Source organism: Ceratotherium simum, chromosome 31, assembly GCF_057802395.1.
Source record: "Ceratotherium simum simum isolate JZ-2026a chromosome 31, ASM5780239v1, whole genome shotgun sequence".
NCBI lineage: Eukaryota > Metazoa > Chordata > Mammalia > Perissodactyla > Rhinocerotidae > Ceratotherium > Ceratotherium simum.
In genome coordinates, this window is record NC_141930.1 from 33,270,463 (window position 1) to 33,285,868 (window position 15,406).

The following is a 15,406-nucleotide window of genomic DNA, read 5'->3' on the forward strand; positions in this document are numbered from 1 at the left end:
AGTAAGAAAAGTAATAATATTTATCAAGTAAGTTGATTTTAATTCATGCACAGTGTATTGCAAGAAAGGTTTAATTCGTGACCAAGATGGAATATTTTTGAATGCTTAGAAAATTCAGAAATGTCAATCTTATTCCTTTGAAATCTCTTAGCACTTCTCTTGCGACACTTATATACTAACTTCATATATAGTTAGCTTTTTTACAAAGTTTCTCTTCACCATTGACTTGGAAGCTTCTGAAAATACAAACAGTGACTTGTGCATGCATGTATCCAATAGCTCCTTTTCATTGAGTAAGCATTCAATAATAGTCATGTAATTAAATTATCAAAATAAATGTCACATCCTGCAGCCCCATAGGTGAGCACCCTTGGAGGCACTATCTGAGGTAACTGTTTCCACAGGTGCCTCACACGTAGTATAATCCAGGCAAATTCAAAATGCATTTTTGGGGTCCATTTCCTCACTTACAAGTGGGAATTTGTGAAGTACGTAGAAATAAACAAAGTACGGTCCCTGTCTCGTAAGAGTTACACTCTAGGAGAGGAGGTAGTGTAATAACAGGGATGGGCGAAGGCTTTAGATTCAGGCACACAGGTTCACATCTTGTATCCACTGCTTCATAACTATAAACATTACATAAAATTTCTGTCTCAGTTTCCTCAGCTGTAAAATGAGCATCGTAATGCCTACTCTATGGGATTGCTATATTAAGAATATATATGTAAAGTGTCTGGTACTAATACAGTACCTAGCATTTTATGGGCATTCCATAAAAGAATAGCAAGTGCTGTTGTAGTGGTCACAATATGCCATTCTTTTAAATATTGTACATATATTAACTCATTTAACAAAAGTGTTCATATAAGTACTGATGTGAAACCCAATTAGGATGCCATGTAGTGCACAACGAGGGGTGATTAATTCTAACTGGGCCCTTAGACAGCCTATACAAAGGAGGTATCTTGAAGGATAGGCTAAGATTTTTATAGAAGTTAAGGGCTTACGAGTCTGAAAGAACAATAAGCAAAGTCATGGAGGAAAAGTGAGGTGTGTTTGGAGAGTGGTACAGCTGGTGTGTCTAAACCCGGTGTGTTCAGTGCTTAGGGATGAAGAACATTCTGGAAGAATGTTCTATAAAAGAAGATTGAGGCAGAGAAAGAAGGGCCTTACATTCCAGGCTATTCTGTGTGTTCCTGGATTTCCTTCCTGCAAGGTAATTAGAATATTGGCCAGAAATGGTAAACCCAGGCAGAACCATCTTTAAATAATTCAAGTAGCAGAAAAGAGTCACTTGGCCAGTTATTGAATCCGGCCTTTCACTTGGTTTGTAATTGACTCTACTAGGTGGGATGTTTCACCAGTGCATAGTCAGGAATGGATGTTGGATTCACATATTTGCAGGCAATTTCCCTTTTCTTCTACGATGTGGATGGGGATCTGGCTCTTCCAGTCCTGTCCAGAAGTACCTGGCCTGGATAGCGACACCCATTACCTCCCCTTTGTCCTGCTCTACAGCCACAGCCAGGCCCTTCCACAAAGATTCATTTCACTTGTTTCAGCTAAAAATTAATGTATATTATTATCTAAACTCTTAAGACTGTGGTGGCCTCATTGAAGTTCTGCTTACATGTTGCCTCAGTAAATCAGCTAAAGATTGGTTGATTTCATTTTGAGCCTCCTGCCAATCTTATCAAACTTTTACTCAAATACAAACCTTGCAACCGAGAGTTCCGTTTATCGTTAATCTGATAATAAAAAGATAATTAGAGCTTTGTTTTGTCTTGTGACTGCACACATTCAGTAAGCCTTTGTAGATTGTTCTGTTGTAGGTAAGTGTACCAGAATTGTTTAGACAAAGAGGGTCAAGTCCCCTCAGTGGACGCGCACAAATCACTCAGGTTGTGATGTCACACAGGCAGTAGGCTCAGCACTGGAGTGAATTCCACGTTTCCTTTTCTCTGCACGTTCATCTTTCTTGCATTTACCCTCTCTTGGTCACAAACTGAGCCTTCCTTTCAATACACCATTCATGACTTAAAATCATTTTAACTTGATAAATATTATTACCTTTTCTTATAAACTCTATGCTGAGTTTCATGTTTTCAATAAGAATTTGAAATATAGCAACATCCATGATGTCCGTCTTTTTTTTCATTTGTTTTTCAATAATCTCCCCCACTGGTATCCTTGTCTCTCTTCTCTCCTTCCACATTGTCTGAAACACAATCCAATAATGCTTAAAATCACCCTCAGTTCTTCATGGAGGGAAAACAGCCTGTGTAGTGGTTCAGAAGGGATTTAAAAAAAAATTTTTTAAATCCTGATTTGCATCCCACCTGTGCAATTTAAAAGCTATGTAATATGGACATGCTAACAACTTTCTAAGCTGCAGTATTCTCATCTGAGGAACAGGGCTGCTTAAAGTGTGTCTTAGCACTGCTGGTGGATTGAGCGACAGCATGAGGACTCCAGCACTGAGACTGTTGCCTGATGCAAAGCAGACATGACTACATGGTCCCTGCAATGGATAAAGAACTACACTCCTCTTTATGCAGCTTCCCTGACTCCTTCCCCAGCCCCACCCCTCCACCCTTAGGCAGAAGTCATTGCCTTCTTATTCGTCTTCCTGATACAAATGTTTTATTTCCTGCTTCCTTATCAACCAATCTTTTCTGAGAGAATGTGAGCAGCCTACTGGAAGCGCCTTCATATCTGTCTTAGCATAATGCCTGACACATGACGTACACCCAACACATACCTGTTAAACTGTTAATACCATCTTATTGTACAACATCTGGTCTTGTCCACATTAGCCATTCCCCATGTTCCCACATTCGGTACTTTAGATCTTGGTAATGTCATTGTACAGTCACGCAGACTTCTTTGTGGTTAAATCCCCTTCGATTAGACACTGAGGATTTACAGGAGAGAGCACCATGAAAACAAAAGTACCAAATCATTTTAATTAAAATTATCTATTTTTATTAATATTATCCATATCAACACTGTACACAAATCGATTTTAACACAGCACCACAATAAAAGCTGGCATGTGGCCACTATTGATTCATGGCACCTCTAATTCACAGTGTCTAAGGGACATAGAGTTATCTACTGACTAAGGTACTGGCATTGTAACTTCTGTTCTTTTTCAATGCTTCCTTTTTCTAAATTCCCTCTCCGATGTAAGCTCTATAACCTGTCCCTAATTTAGAAATTGTTTTACAAGCTAATAGGATGTACTGTTTCTGGCAAGCCATTTCCTTACTGAACAATAGAAGACATACATCAAACAGAACAAAGCAGAACAATTTTGAAAGTTCAATGGCTTCTTCACAAGGAGCAACTTTTAACAAAATTTGGAAAAAGATTGAAAACTTGAGACACAGATAACATGTCAACTAAATCAAATCTATATAAAAAATATTTTGAACAATACTTCATAATTGTAGATGGATGTAACTTTCATTTCAATTTTACAAACTCGTTATTTACCTCTGTCTTTTGAGAACTTCAGTTAAGCTGTAAGTTTAAGAAACATATCTTAAACTCAACCCAAGACTTTTCGTTTCCTTTTATTATGGACAATACTAAGCTATTTTGTATCCGGTTTAAGATTAGATTTTTGTCAGACATAGTATCCTTATCTTAATTTAGGTCTTGCCATGCATTTATAATAGAGCAAACAACTTTCCCACCTGGGTGCAACATAATGTGTAATATTTAATTTCTCACTGCTTTTTCACTGTGTAATGAACAATTCATTAGGAAAAGACATACTTTGAGATCTAAATAATATGTCAAATAAGCATGTAATACTACATGACATTCCCTTTATTTCGTAAGAAGTAGCTCCTTATCATTTTAAATAAACTACGTGAAGCAGATATAACACTCTGGATTGTCTTCTTATATGCCATTTAATTTTTTTTATGCCATTTACTTTTAATTTCTAATTCCAGTCACATCTTTTTCATTTTCTGATCATGCAGAGCAGCAATCACAATGCCTTGTACATTCCAAATGCCTAAGGAATGTTTGCTGATTTCTTTTATCCTTGTGCAACTTTTATTTTTCAGCATTTTATTTGCTTTTTGTATAAACAGGGAACAAGATAATTTGTATGTGGATGAAGATGGTAGAAATATGATGCTTCTGGCAAAACCAAAATTCTCCTAGGATTTCAGCAGTTTTGCAGCAGAAATTCAAAAAACCAGCAAAGATCTCAGAGAGTAGGTTTGTCTTTTCCCCAAGTCACATGCCTTTACTGTACAGATTGGAACAATAAATTAAAAAGAAATCTGTCCAGTAACTCTTCAAAGATGCAGCACAGTGGCAGAATCATAACTACGTATAGGTGGAGTTTCATAGTAATAAGCAGTTGAATTAGGGGAAGGGAGACTTGGGTAAAACTCACATCACAAAGATGTAGATAACCTTGTTCTTTCGACCTAATGCCAACATCCTCGATACACAAGGGCCCTCCGCTCACTGTTTCTGAGCTCTTTGTCAGTGCGTTTCTGAACACCTGCAGTTGTGTTTGGGGGCTCTCTTCATCTCTGTGGATGTAGATAATTTGTAACAGGCAGGACACATGCTTTTATCTTTTTTTTTTCTTTTGGAACGGAGTCAAAGAAGCCTCTTAGGGATTTCTGTTTTGTCTGGCTTTCCTTTTCTGAAAAAGTTATTGTTAAAAGCAAAATTTCCACACTCCTCTACACTTTTGCTTATTTTCTCAGTTATTCTAGCTCATGGTTTATTTAATTTTTCCTAAAATTTGGGAATAAATCAATGAGAGAGATTTGGCTTGTATTAGAAATGGCAATGTGGATGTTTTTATTCAGAAATGGAAGTCTGATTTCTTTCAAGGCATGGTGCCAAGCTAGCACCTTCTTAGACTTCAGTGTCACTGGGAAGCACACCCTTTCCTTTGTAGCATCAAAGGGCTTGAAGCAGAAAGCGCTGTGGGAGTATGGGGAGAGCCCAGCATCTACCCTCAGGAGCTTCTGCCGTTACTAGTGTCTGACCTGGGCAATTTATTTAACACTTAGAATAAGTGTCCTCATCTGGATTTTCAGGAATATTGTGAGCGTCAAACGAGATTACATGGCAGAAGCACTCTGTGAACTGTAACCCCTTTAAAATATTACTGTTGCTTTTGGATGTAAACACGTCACCTCATGTAGAGATGCGTGACTACCTGCAGCGTGTGCTGCACTCAGAGGCTGCAGGCAGCCGTGGTCTGCATCCGTGTACCACCCATCAGTGAGCACCCTTCCCCGTGACCAGAGCACCCATCATTGAAGTCGCTTGTCCAGTCTGAGTCTGAACATAAATCTGAAAGACGTGAGGCATTGTTTCTAGAAGGTTACTCTTCCATCATGAAATGGGTGGTGTGACCTAGGACTCTGGGACACCACTGAGTCTGGGAACCTGTATTTCATCTGCAGTGAGTTCCTGTGTCACAGAAGAGAGAAGTTATAATGGATGGGGAGGGTGCTCAGTGCTGGGCTAGAGTAGGTGGCCCTGCTAATTTAAACACTAATCCATTCATTCATGCAGCAAATTCTTTTTTCATAAATTTATTTTATGGATTTGCAGACCTAGGTACAATCCATAAGCAACATTTGAGTCCAATTTTATCTACATATTGGTGGTGAAAATTTTATCTTTGATATGTGCTGTAGTGATTAAAAGCATCCCAGACACCCCAGGACTGCAGAAGGTGGCACTTCTAGGTATCCAAAAACATTCTGAAGTAGCATATATCTGCAGACGTGTTTTTCCCTGTGAACTGGCTCTATCTCTTCCGTTACACTGTAATTCTCTTAAGGGCTGGGACTCTCACTCTCCTCAGTGCCTGACACATAGTACTTGTGCAAAAATAATGCATGTTTCTTTTTGTGGGAACACAAAAAGTTAGCTCCAGCTCTATCAGGAGTATAAAGAGTGTGATAGAGCTGGGCAGGCTAGAAGAAGCAGTTGGAAGGTCCTGAGAGCTCTTAAATAGAGGTCAGAGGTTTACCTGAGCTGTGGCCAGGACACACAGGCAGGAAGAGGTTGCAGTAGTGCGTGGTGCCACGTGTACACTGAATGACATGTAACAAAACTCGACAGATGAGAATTAAATTAATATATAAATACGACAACACCAGCACCGGGTGGCTCTCAGCAGCATCTACAACTATACCAGAGCAGTAAGCTCTCAGAGTGGACAGGATGATGAAGACAGATTTTCTGAGGGCAAAGCACATTTTCAGATATGACAAGCCCTTATAGGGTCTGTGAAATTAACACGTGCTGTTAATTTCTTATTTGCTGTACAAAGACGTGAGTTTTAATGGTCCACGTTGAAATACACGTTGTGACAGTGAGCCTCTTAGCTAAAGAGGGATATTTCTGATTGTGCAGCATGTCAACTTTGTGTCTTTGCTATTACTCATCAGCATGGGTGCGATAAGTCCTATAAAGAATTAAAAAAAAAACCCACCAAACTCTTTATTTTATGAAAAATGAGCATACAGATAAAGTCAATGTGCATTTCTAGTGGTGAAATTAAAGATGATGATGAAGTAGATTAAACAAGACATAGAAACTGTGGTACCATAGTGGTACTCATCACTGGAGAGACTGCTGTTCTTTTTTTTGTGTGTGAGGAGGACTAGCCCTGAGCTAACATCTGATGTCGATCCTCCCCCTTTTTTCTTGAGGAAGAGTGGCCCTGGGCTAACATCGGTGCCCATCTTCCCCCGCTTTATATGGGACTCCGTCACAGCCAGGCTTAACAAGCGGTGCGTCGGTGCGCGCTTGGGATCCCGCCACAGCAGAGGGGGAGCACTTAACCACTTACGCCACCAGGCCGGCCTGAGACTGTTGTTCTTGAGACCCATTTCTTGTCAACGTTAAGCAATCCAACCTCCAGTTATTAGCTGAGGGTTTCCAACCTTTCCTTCTAACCATAGGTAGCATTATGTTTATGGGGCTGTGAAATAGTGTCGGTCTTGATGTTTTCCATTGTTGATTGTTTACATTTATTACGTGACTTTAGCATTTCTAGGAGTGATATTCATTGTTGTTGGTCCCTTAACTGTGATAGAATCAAACTAACAAAAGTGGACTGCCAGTTTCCACGGTGTGTTATAACTGTTTTTTACTTAGTGGATTACCATAGATTATATTTGTCTTTTAATATGATTCTAATCATTGTGGAGATAACTAGAGCCATAACTACCCTCAGAACATTTAATCATTTCAATGTGAGATTGTGCCTAATTTACCCGGATGTGGAGAGTATGTGTGTGGGAGAGAGGGTATATAATGAACAATGAGATGACATATAAGAATTTATACCTTTAATTACAATTAAACACTTAGTGAGGTCTTCAAATTGTTTGATGTCACAGTAAGTGCTTTATAAAGAATAGTTGAAACTTGGAGACAAGTTCTCAGATCCCTGGTATCATTGTGAATGAATATAGAGAAAAATAAGACACACATTCAGACTCAAACCTCAGATTTTCTGATGAAATGAATGAATAATGAAATTTCTAGTGAAATCTAGACCATTAAAATCAGTTCTTAAATGATTTATTTCAAATTATATTTAAGTTAAATAGACAGACAAGATTTCATTTAATTTAATATTTCAAATTAATAAAATAAGCATATGTATAAATTCAAAATCACAAAATTGAACTGTCGTCTTCATATGGTGGATGCTTTTTCCATAGCCCTTTGGGATAAAGCATATATTTTCTCCTTATCTAGAAGCTGTCATACAGATATTCATTATTTTATGGTTGAGGTTTATGGTTCTTACACCTCTGTCATTATGACATTATTGGCCAGAGCTAGAATTTATTTAAAGTGTTATAGGCTAGGAATATATCCTGCAGCTATATCATTTACCTATAGAAAATAAAATGTTCTGTATATTTTAATGCAATTTCTTGGGCCATAATCTAACAAAAATTGGAGTCTACTTGTTTTGTTATAGAGACCTAAATTTTCACAGAGTTATATAATCATGACAGGTAATTTATTTTTCTATAGCTTTTCTGAAATTGTGTCATATGTTATCAGATCTCACAAACTTTATGACACAACTCAAAAAAGTACCTAATTTTGAGTGTTGATGAATAGTACAGTAGAGATACACAGATATCACTAAACAATTTGTACATACTTAAAAGCATTTGGAATATCACATCAATTTTATGACATTGTAGAGAGAATTTTCCTTTTTGACATTTTAGTATTTCTTATGAAGTGATTTGCAAGTACTTTTAAGAAATCTTTTAATTGAAAGATGAAGCTCTACAATTAAGTTTAAATGTAAATTTATTTTATTTCCCAAGGGGATGTATTGTATAAGTCAGGTTTCAGTGAAAATAACAGAAACCTCTCTAGGTATTTCAAGTAGGATGTGTTTTAATACAAGAAGTCAGGGGTTTTCACAGCTGTTGGAAGAATGAGGGGAACAGAGGTCATAGAAACAGCTGCTGAAGCTGTTGATCCACAGGAGCTCACCAAGAAGCCACAGTGAATCTCAGCAATCTTTGCAGAAGCCTCAAGCTTAGCCTATGCATCTGCTGACAACTGTACTTGAGAATAATAATGGATTCTCCTTCCGGATCTTACATGAGTGCCTGTCATTGGTAGACTCTAGCCCCAAATCACAGGAGAGAAAAAGATTGGGGTATGATTTTCTAGGTTTCTCCTCTGAGATCTGTGGAAAATGATGCTAATGATCATAGGTTGACAATAGACAACCCAGAGCCCATATTTAGGGAAGATCATGTAGTTCACTGTAACTTGGTAATTGGTTGGGTATTGGGAAAGATGGAACATGAGGATGAAAAGAGACTTTGTGATCCAAAAGACAAAATTCTTGTTCTGAATTCAAATTAGTTAAAACAAACAGATATGAAGAGAGACATAGAGATTAATAGATTGACCACTATATTAATCTAAAGTGAGTCCTTTTTATGAGTGCAAAGAGGGCAATATTAATAATAATTAGGCCTGGAAAAAAAGTATAAATTCAAACTATTCCAGAAAATCCAGCTCCATCATTTTATTGAACAAGTAAATGAGGATGAGTGAAAGAAAGGAATCAAAGATACTCCCGAGGCTTCTTTTGAATTAGGGGATGGGTAACATTATTATTATAATAACAATTATAGAAGGTGAAACAATTAAAGCTAAAGGAAGTTGTGACATATGTAAGGAACAGAAAGATGTCAAGTATAGCTGGAGAATAGGTAATCAAGAATGAGAAAAACCACACGAGATGAGACTACAGAGGCAGAAAGTGTCTAGATAAGAAGGCCTTGTAAGCTCACGCAAAGGATTTTCTCCCAGAGAAAATGTGCACGAGGAAGCTGTTAGGAGAGTTTAGGAATATGAATGATGCTTTGTATTTGGAGTCAAAGAATTTCATCGGGTTGCTGTATGAGAACTAAATAAAGGCATATGAAAGTGGCTGTAGTGATCTGCTGTTGTTATCCAGAAGTGAGTGGATGGTGGCTATGGTGATGATCTTAGAAAAGAAGAAAATGGACGATTTTTGGAGGGATAATTGTGAAGTAGAATGATCAAGAGTTGGTGACTGTCATAGCAATTCCACTTTGATTTGGAGAAGCTCCTGCCCAAGGTGAGGTTCTTCTGTCGAAACTCATTTGGTATGGACAAAGGAAGGTTTATTACTCATACGGTTGGGGAAGTCCTGAGGTGAGGGGAGAGTAGGATGACTCTCTGGAAGAAAGTCTGGAACAGTCAAAGAGAATAGTGAGTTCACAGTCATTAGTAAAGGGGAAGTCCCATTAAGATTTGAAAGAAGCAGTCACTTGTGAAAAATTTAAAAGAGGCAGCAAGAGAGCACATGTGCTTGCGTCATCATGAGACGTATCAGGATGCTACAGGAGGCTACAGACACAGGCAGGAAATGAGGCTCAGGGGCACTGAGTCAAACATCAACAGTAGTCCAAGTTTTTTTTCTATGTCCTTCACAGGTAGCTTGTTAACTGTGCAAGAAGAAAGTGGTAAAGGGCAAGAGAAGTATACAAAGTATGTTCTCTGAACACAATGGAATTAAATTAGAAATGAATAACAGAAAGAAATTTGGGAAACTCAAAATACATGGAAATTGAACACAATCTTAAACAACGTATAGGCCAAATAAGAAATCATGAGGGAAATTAGAAAATACTTTGAGATGAACAAAAATGAACCCAAAACATACCAAAACATGGGATGTATCTAACACAGTGTTTAGAGGAAAACTTACAGTTGCAAATGCCTATATGAAAAAATATCTCAAATTAATAACCTACTCTTCCATTTTAAGAGACTTAAGAAGAGAAAACTAACCAAAAGCAAGCAGAAGGAAGGATATAATAAAGATTCGAGTGGATATTAATGAAGTAGAGAACAGAAAGAGAAACAATAGAGAAAATCAACACAACCAAAAGTTAGTTCTTTGAAAAGATCAACAAAATTGACAAAACTTTTAGACTGATCAAGAAAAAAAGAAAGAAGATTCAGATTGGTAAAATCAGGAATGGAAGAGGGAATACTGCTGCTGACCCAATAGAAATAAAAACGATTTTAACTGGACACGATGGACAACTGTATGCTAACAAATTAGATAACTAGATGAAATGGACATATTCCTGCAGAGACACACACTACTAAAACTGATGCAAAGAGAAATAGGAAACCAGAATAAACCTAAAAAAACCACATAGAACTAGTAAAAAAAGAAAAAACCTCCACTTTTCACAAAGAGAAGCCTAGGTCCAGATGGCTTAATGGTGAATTCTACCAAACATTTAAAGAAGAATTGGCACCAACTCTTCACAAAGTCTTCCAAAAAAAAAAAAAGAGGAATGAGCAGTTTCCAACTCATTCTATGAATCCAGTATTACACAGACACCAAAGCCAATTATCACAAGTACATATTAATATCTCTTATGAATATAGATGCAAAACTCCTCAGCAAGATATTAAGAAATGGAATGTAGTAGCAACATATATAAAGCGTTATACACATGGGCAAGGGGAATTCATCCCAGGAGTGCAAGATTGGTTTAACATGTGAACACCAATTAATGTAATATACCACATCAAGAAAATAAAGGACAAAGCACATGGTTACTTTAATCTCTTCAAAAAATGCATTTGGCAAAATCCAACACCCTTTCATTATAAAAACAAACTAAATGTAGAAAGGACGTTTCTCAACGTGGGTATCTTCAAAAAACCTGGAGGTAACATCATACTCAGTGATGAAAGACTGAATGCTTTTCCCCTGAGACCAGGGCCAAGACAAAGATGACTGTTCTAGCCATTTCTTTTCAAATTGTGCTGCACATTCTAGCCATGGCAATAAGACAAGAAAATTAAGTAAAAGGCATAAAAATTAGGAAGGAAGAAGTAAAATTATCTCTAGTTGTAGATGATATGACCTTGTATATAGAAAATCCTAAGGAATCCACTATAGTTTTTTAGTTTAATAGTTTATTCAACTATTTTTCTGGTAGTTTATTAAAACTAATAACAAACCTTCAGTGTTGCAAAATACAAGATTAGCGGATATAAATTAATTCTATTTCTGTGAGCTAAGAATAAGCAATCTGAAAATAAAATTAATAAAAATATTCCATTTATAATAGTATCCAAAAGAGTAAAATACTTAAGAATAAAAGATACAAGAGAAGTAAAAATCTCTAACTCTGAAAACCATGAAATGTGGTTGAAAGAAATTAAAGAAGATCTAAACAAATGGAAAGACATCCTGCATTCATGGATTGGAAAGCTTAATATTGTTAAGATGGCAATACTCCCCAAAGTGACCTAAAGATTCAATATATTCCCTGTCAAAATCCCAAAGGCCATTTTTTTTGTGGATTGAATTGTGTCTCCTCAGAATTCATATGTTAACGCCCTAACTCCGAATACCTCAGAATATGACTCTATTTGGATCTAGAGCTTTAAAGTGGTAAATAAGGTAACTCGAGGCCATTAGGGTGAGCTCTAATCCAATCTGACTGGTGTACTTATAAGAAGAGGAGATTAGAACATAGGAGAGACACGGGAGGGTGAGGCACAGAAGACCATGTGAGGACACAGTGAGGAATTGGCCATCTAGAAGTCAAAGAAAAAGGCCTGAGAAGAACCCAACATTGCCAGCCCCTTGATCTTGGACTTCCAGCCTCCACAATATTACAAAATAAATTTTTGTTGTTAACCCACTCAGTCTGTGGTATTTTATTATTGCAAACTAACAGATTTTGGTACCATGAAATGGGATGCTGCTGTAACAAATACCTAAAAATGTGGAAATGGCTTTTGAGGTGCCATTGGTAGGTTGTCTTTTCAATTTGTTGATGGGTTCCTTTGCTGTGCAGAAGCTTATTAGTTTGATGTAGTCCCAACTTGTTTATTTTTGCTTTTGTTGCCTCTGCTTTTGGTGTCAAATCCAAAAAATCATTGCCAAGACCATTGTCAAGGAGCTTACTCCCTATATTTTCTTTTAGGAGTTTTATGGTTTCAAGCCTTACGTTCAAGTCTTTAATCCATTTTGAGTTGATATTTGTGTATTGTGTAAGATAGGGGTCCATTTTATTCTTTTGCATGAGAAGTGTGTCTCTTATATGCAGCATAGATATGTGTCTTGATTTTATATCCATTCAGCCACCCTATTTCTTTCCTTTTCTTTTCTTTTTTTTTGCTGAGGAAGATTGGCCCTGGGCTAACATCCATGCCCATCTTCCTCTACTTTATATGTGGGATGCCTGCCACAGCATGGCTTGATAAGTGGAGTGTATGTCTGTGCCTGGGATCTGAACCTACAAACCCCAGGCCTCTGAAGTAGAGTGCATGAACTTAACCACTATGCCACCAGGCTGGCCCCCACTCTATTTTCTTTTGATTGGAGCATTTAGTCCATTGACATTTAAAGTAGCTATTGATAAGTATGTACTTGTTGCCATTTTGTTACTTTTTCTCTGCATGTTTTTGTAATCCTTCTCTGTTCCTTTTTTCTTCTCTTGCTCTCTCCCCTGTGATCGATGGCTTTCTTTAGTGTTATGTTTGGGTTCCTTTCTCTTTATTTTTTGTGTATTTATTATAGGTTTTTGGTTTGTGATTATCATGATGTTCTTATATAATAACCTAAGTAAATAGCAATCTATGTTAAGTCAATAGTCCCTTAAGTTTGACCTGTTACTAAAAGCCCTACACTTTTGTCCCCCCCATTTTATGTTTTTGATATCACATTTTACCACTTTCATTTTTGTGTATCCCTTAACCTCTTATCATGGAAATAGATATCTTTAGTGCTTTTGTCTTTTGACCTTCATACTAGCTTTTTAGGTGGTTGATCCACTACATTTAGTGTATATTTGCCTTCATCAGTTACATTTCTTCTTTGATAATTTTCTTATTTCTATTTGTGGTCTCTTCTTTTCCACTTAAATAAGTCACTTTAACATTTCTTGTAAGGCCCCTTTAGTGGTGATGAACTCCTTTAGTTTTTGCTTGTCTAGAAAACTCTTTACCTCTCCTATTCTGAATGATAACATTGCTGGGTAGGGTTTTCTTGGCTGTAGGTTTTTTCCTTTCAACACTTTGAATATTTCATGCCACTCCCTTATAGCCTGTAGGGTTTCTGTGAGAAGTCAGCTGATAGTCTTATGGGGTTTCCTTTGTATGTAATTTGTTGCTTTTCTCTTGTAGCTTTTAGGATTCTCTCTTTATCTTTAATACTTGACCTTTAATTATAATGTTTCTTGGTGTGGGCCTCTTTGGGTTCATCTTGTTTGGTGCTCTCTGTATGTGGATGTCTGTTTCCTTCCTCAGGTTAGGGAAGTTTTCAGCTATTATTTCTTCAAATAAGTCCTCTTCCTCTTTGTCTGCCTCTTCTCCTTCTGGGACATCTATGATATGGGTGTTGGTGCACTTGATGTTGTCCCAGACATCCCGTAGACTGTCTGGATTCCTTTTAATTCTTTCTTCTATTCAGTTTGGGTGATTTCCTTTACTCTGTAGTCCAGATCACTGATCTGTACTTCTGTATCATCCACTCTGCTATTGATTCCTTCTAGTAAATTTTTCATTTCCATTATTGTATTCTTCAGTTTTGGTTGATCCTTTTTTATATCTTCCAATTCTTTGTTGACGTTCCCACTGTGTTCATCTATTCTTCTCCCAAGATCAGTGAACTTCCTTATGACTATTAGTTTGTACTCTTTATCAGATGGATTGTTTATCTCTGTTTTGTTTAGTTCTTTTTCTGAGGATTTGTCCTGTTCCCTTATTTGGAACGTATTTCTTTGTATCCTGATTTTGCCTACTTCTCTATGCTTATATGTATATATTAGGTAGGTCAGCTGCATCTCCCAATCTGGGAAATGTGGCCTTATGTAAGAGATGCCTTATGGAGCCTAGCAGTGTGCATCCCTCTTGTCACTCATGTCAAATACGCCAAGAGTGTCCCCTGTGTGGGCTATGTGTGCCCTTCTGTCATGGTGGGGGTGCTATTGCTGCAGGTGCACCGGTAGGTCAGGCTGGCCCCCGAGCTAGCTGGTTGTAAGTGTGCACCAGGTGCATCTGCTGTGGTCACTCTCTGTGGGCACAGCCCAGCACAGCTGGCTGTGGCTCTAGTAGCACACAGCTGCTCCTCCTGTTTTGCTGTTAAATGAGTCAGGCCCCAGTGTGGCTGGTTGCTGGCTCAGGAGTTCACAATTGTTGCAGGCCTCTGGTGCAGCTCCCTGCAGTGTGCAGCTGTTTTCAGCTCTCTTTTGGGCAGGGTAAGCCTCTAGCCTTCTATGGCTATGCTGCTTTGTGGAATGTAGCTGCCTCAGGAGTGCAGATTGGTGGAGCTGGCCCCAGGTGCGTGGAAGGCAGGGAAGATCCCCCAGTGGCTGTTTGCAGTGGCCCATAGCACAAGTTTGCTGTGGGCCCACACTCTCTGCCATCTCTGGGCCCTCATGCCGCCAACAGGGGCCTGCATGCGTGCCTCGCTGACACAAACCCACTCATCCTGCCACAGAGATCCCACACACCCCACCTACGTGGACCCAAAATTTCCCTGTAGGCTTGCTGGTGGGTAGGGTCAGTCCCTGCGGTGGGCTGCCTGATGTGGCTGGCTGCTTGATTGCCTTGGGTGCTCTAGTGGGTGGGGTAGACTGCTGTGCTAACAGGCTAGAGGAAATAATCTAAGGGCAGCTACCAGTGTCTGTGTCAGCATGCCTGTACTAGGTCACAATAATGGCTGCTGCCAGTGTCTCAGTCCCTGGTCGGGGATGGGCCCAGCTGCCTCCTGCCTCTCCAAGATGCACTCTGAGATTAGTAAGTGAGTCACTTTTACCAATGGACTATGGACTTTTCTATCTGTCTG

General features: G+C 38.4%; 1 protein-coding gene across 1 annotated transcript in view; it reads left to right on the forward strand.

The window, feature by feature from the left end:
• Nucleotides 1-15,406, forward strand: part of PXDNL (peroxidasin like) — a gene marked incomplete at its 5' end in the record, with an annotated part of 397,680 nt that overhangs the window by 371,374 nt on the left and 10,900 nt on the right. Inside the window, 1 exon segment of the mRNA XM_004435754.2 lies at nucleotides 4,110-4,239. Coding sequence (XP_004435811.2) covers nucleotides 4,110-4,239 — 130 coding nt within the window.